Here is a 5,000-nt window from a genome sequence, read left to right as displayed (position 1 = left end):
TCTCTCTCTCTCTCTCTCTCTCTCTCTCTCTCTCTCTCTCTCTCTCTCTCTCTCTCTCTCATTAATAGCTAATGTGAGAAGCGCAGAGATAGATAGATTAATAGATAGATAGAGAGAGAGAGAGAGAGAGAGAGAGAGAGAGAGAGAGAGAGAGAGAGAGAGAGAGAGAGAGAGAGAGAGTGAATGATCTGAAAACGCTTTTAATATATAATTTATCGGTAAACGAGGCCAGTATTCATTCTTTATTATAGTTGCAAAGATTTAGTGTCATTGTGATGCGGTGAGGTATTGATGACACCTGAAAGAGCAATTTATGGTGATCAGTCTTCCCTCCATACTTGTGAAGCACGAGGGGGATGTGGAGCCATTCTATATAATGTGATTACCTTGACGTCTTTTAGATTAGTATTTTTCTTTTTGATTAATCGTGCAATGAATTGTGAGTGAGGTTTATGTTGATGTTGAATTATTACGTAACAAAGTCTTCAAACATAATGAGATTACCTGGCAAGTTTTCATCGGTCGTGGATGGACAATTTAATTGAATATGTAATTTTTTTTCTCGATATAATAAAGTATTTGCCGTGAAACATTGATCACATCTATTGGGTCAGACGCTTCTGTCTCTTCGTGTGGAACACTGGCCTGCCAGCGCCATTCCAGCGATAACGGATTTGGATCTTTTATGTCGCATGTAAGTTACTGGGGCCTGTGCACTATTAATTCTGTGACTAACAATCAATGCAGCCACCAGTATTGTGCCTAAAAGTTAATTAATTAAAGTTTTATTCTAGGTAAAGTAATATTAGCGTCAGAAATATGTGTCACCGAAATTCCTACCTCTGAATTCAGTGGTGGCACTGCCAAAATATGTGCAGTATAATACGGTAAATACCATAATGATAAGGAAGACAAAACAACATTCTAAACAAGGCTGCCGTGCCGGTCACGTTGAGGCGCCCGTCCGCCGCCTCCTGTTTCTTCAGGTCAATAATTGGGATCCTGGATTCCCTAACTCAGGAGAACCTGATCACCGCGGCTAGTCTGTCAGGACCTCGATACTCTTAGATACTAGAATCCTCCTTTCATAGGTAAGTCTTCCCAGCACGGGTAAGTCCTCCCGCCATAGGTAAGTCTCCCCACAATAGGCAAGTTCTCGCACTATAGGTGGTCACAAGCCGTCCAGGAAGCGATAAACCCGCCTTCCGCCTCACGCTCCACCGCGACAAGGCGGCGGGGTCATTGCCCCTCCCCAGCACTAAGGTCTCGCCGTGACCTCCCTGTCGTATACTAATTCTGTAATTATGCCCTCTACGTTAAGCCCTGAAGCCCTGAAAGTGGTGCTAACTCAAGGAAAATGGCGCGCCCCTATCAAAGTGAGTGTCAGTGGCCCACAGACACAGACAAGCCAGAAGGCGTCATTCAGTAGGGCTGCCAGCCAGTCATTGCCTTAATATCTTGCCTGAGGCTTTGGCAGCGGCTGGCATCGACTTATTCATTGCTGAGTGACTTGGAAGCCAGGCATCAAATGCGAAGCATTTGGCTTGCTTTGTCTTGAGCACAGAAGTGTATATCACACACACACACACACACACACACACACACACACACACACACACACACACACACACACACACACACACACACACACACACACACACACACACACACACACACACACACACACTACTGTAAATTAAATTTAAAATCAATAAACCAATGAAAACTCTGCTCTGATGTAAACTGCCGAGATTTTCCCTGCTGACAGATTAGAAAACTGGATAATGATGAGCTGCAAGGGAGGGAGAGGGAGGGAGAGGGAGAGGACAGGCAGTCTGTCGTGTTTCATCCCCTGCCATCCACCCTCTCACCCGCTCTCACCTGACCCACATTGCGACTATTACATAAGATCAGGAAGGCTCCGTCACGCCTCGCCTGCCTTACCCTCGTGACTGGTGCACGTCCCCTCACACAACAATGCCCAGCGCGGCGACTACGGCGACTGGATGGGCAGGAGAGCCCTTGACGTCCCAAGGGTCGCTTTACCTTCCTCCATCTCCTTCTCTTCCTCCTCCACTTCTTGTTCTTCTTCTTGTTATAATTATTGTTCTTGTTTTTGTTCTTCTTTATCACCTTTTCTATCTTTTCTTTTCTTCCTTCTCCCTTTCCACCTGTTTTTCGCCTCTCTCTACGCCCATCACAACCTGAGGAGGGTGTGAGCTAGCCTTATATGTAATGCACGAATAGGTAAGCTTTCTCCAATTTAAAACCGTCCTATAACTCTTCCCCTGCGCAATAGAACAAGGAAAAGCAAGGTCAGGAGCGAAGCGGTGTAGTGTCTGGAGTGAAGGGAGTGTGGGTGGTGTGGAGGAGGCTATAGTGTGTTGAGGAGACTTGAAGGACCAGCAAAGGTGAAGAGCTGCCCTGTTGTGTTTGGGATGTCAGGTTTAGAATGCGGAAGTTGAGACGAGTATGGTGTAGTTCTTGTTTATATATTTATATGTAAAGTGCTCCGAAAATATTAACGTTTACATGTTTATGAGTTTATGTTTCGTGTGTTAGATGTTCCTTGTCTTGATATTTTTCTTGTCTCTCCCCTCTCTTTCTCCCTCTTTATTCTTTCGTCTTCTTCTTTTTTTTACTGTATTTATATGTTCGCTCTTATTTTCTTTCTTTTCCTTATTCTTATTCATGTTTTCTCTATCATTTCTCTTCTTGTTTTCTTACTTTCGTACATTTCGTCTTTACTCTTTCGTTATATTTTCATCGTATCTTTCCTTCCTCATCCTAGAATGCTAAAAAAAAAATAAATAAAATAAAATCTATGAATCATTACAATCTTTCATCTTTTTGTGTTTCTAAACTACAAACCCTTACTTTTACCAACCTTGTGCTGAATTTGTCCTTTTCTTGTGTTGCAGCTGCACTCTGAGTACCGCAGCACTTACCGCTGGCACGAGTACAAGCCTCAGACTCAAAATGAAGTCATCAGAAAGCCGCCAGCGTCACAAGGTAAGCTTCCACGCGTCTTATCTGTCACTATAGCAGATAGATAGATAGATAGATAGATAGATAGATAGATAGATAGATAGATAGAAAGATAGAAAGGTAGATAGATAGACAGATAGATAGATAAATGGATAGATAAGGAGATAGATAGATAGATAGACAGGTAGATAAATAGACAGATAGATAAATAGAGAGATAGATAGAAAGATAGATACATAGATTGATAGGCTACTTACATCTCAATCAGCTGTTTAAATTGACCTTATATGTTTCGTAAGTTAAGGAAATGTGTGTGTGTGTGTGTGTGTGTGTGTGTGTGTGTGTGTGTGTGTGTGTGTGTGTGTGTGTGTGTGTGTGTGTGTGTGTGTGTGTGTGTGTGAGGGTGCTTTTACCTAGTTCTACATATATAAGAGTGTGAGTTTTGTTGGTGTGGTTTTGTCTTCGTATCTGTATTTGTTCTGTTTTTCCCCGAGAGAGAGAGAGAGAGAGAGAGAGAGAGAGAGAGAGAGAGAGAGAGAGAGAGAGAGAGAGAGATTAAACAAAGACAGACAAAAGCCACGCACCTATTCACTTCGCCCACACACACACACACACACACACACACACACACACACACACACACACACAGTATCAGGCAGAGGCAGACATAAGGGAGGGTGACGAGAGATATAAATACTGTGAAATCTGACGTCCCAAGCAATCTATTAGAAAGCACTCACCTCTTTCTCTCCCCCTTTACCTCCACTTTCCTACCTTCTCTCCCTCTTTTCTCTCTCCACGCTCCTTCCATTCCTCCTACACCATTCCTTCTTTCCTAACCTTTTTTCTTCTTCCGTTATTCGATCGTTTGTTCCGTTTTCACACTATCACTATATTGCAAGTCTCTCTCTCTCTCTCTCTCTCTCTCTCTCTCTCTCTCTCTCTCTCTCTCTCTCTCTCTCTCTCTCTCTCTCTCTCTCTCTCTCTCTCTCTCTCTTGCCATCCACTCTGGCAGTGTGTGTGTGTGTGTGTGTGTGTGTGTGTGTGTGTGTGTGTGTGTGTGTGTGAACAGAATGGAAAATTTTTTAAAAGTGAACCAAGAGAAATGTTTCTGGCCAAACTTATGGAATGGAACACTTTGTCTCTGTAATTAAAATGGCCTTCGTTTGCACACTTAGTAATGGCCGCCATAAAAGTTATATTATATACTTTTTTTTACGTTTTTTTACCATATTTTTATTGTTATTTTTAATAGGTGTAGTAGTATTGGTAATGGTGGTGATAATGGTAGTAGTAGTTGTAGTAGTAGTAGTAGTAGTAGTAGTAGTAGTAGTAGTAGTAGTAGTAGTAGTAGTAGTAGAAGTAACAATAGTAGTAGTAGTAGTAGTAGTAGTAGTAGTATATTAATAGCAACATTACCAGAAGTATTATTAGTAGAAGTCGTAGTTACAGTAGTAAAAATAGTAGATATAGTCATAGGAGCAGCAGTAGAAGCACCAATATTCAACATCACCATTTCCATTAACAAACTAACTGATAATGGCAACTCCGGATGCTCAAAAAAAAAAAAAAAGGTGAAATTGAAAGAACGTGAAGAGCGATAACCGTGGAAATACCGGAGATGGCGTTGCTGTCAGTGCTAATAGTAAAGTGGTACCGGCAGCAGGGTAGGCGATAGAAAATTATAGTATCCGAGGTAACGGTGATAGTGGAAGTTGTGGAAGTTGCAGCAGTGATGGCGGTGCAGGTGGAATTGATATGAAAGGCATGATCGTAACTATATCTAAAGGACGCTGTAGAATCCCACGGTGGAGAGTTGCACCGTCAGGAACAGCAATTTAGTGCCATCAAAGCCAGCCCAGTGCGATATTGACCTCCATCCCCCCTCTCTACTTACAAACACACACACACACACACACACACACACACACACACACACAGACGCTGCATTTTACGATTCAACTTGACAAAGAAAAATATAGAAAAATAAGAGGAAGGGGAAGAGTTAGAGG

The 5,000-nt window shown here is 42.3% G+C and overlaps 1 protein-coding gene across 1 annotated transcript in view; it reads left to right on the top strand.

Annotated features, from left to right (window-relative positions):
* Nucleotides 1–5,000, top strand: part of LOC123516254 (proteoglycan 4-like) — a 380,397-nt gene that overhangs the window by 70,944 nt on the left and 304,453 nt on the right. The window contains exon 2 of the mRNA XM_045275485.1: nucleotides 2,922–3,012. Within this exon, the coding sequence (XP_045131420.1) occupies nucleotides 2,922–3,012 (91 nt within the window). The remainder of the gene's footprint in view (nucleotides 1–2,921; nucleotides 3,013–5,000) is intronic.

The sequence above is a fragment of the Portunus trituberculatus genome, chromosome 40 (genome assembly GCF_017591435.1).
Source record: "Portunus trituberculatus isolate SZX2019 chromosome 40, ASM1759143v1, whole genome shotgun sequence".
In the NCBI taxonomy this organism is placed as follows: domain Eukaryota; kingdom Metazoa; phylum Arthropoda; class Malacostraca; order Decapoda; family Portunidae; genus Portunus; species Portunus trituberculatus.
This window is presented reverse-complemented; position numbering and strand designations above follow the sequence as displayed.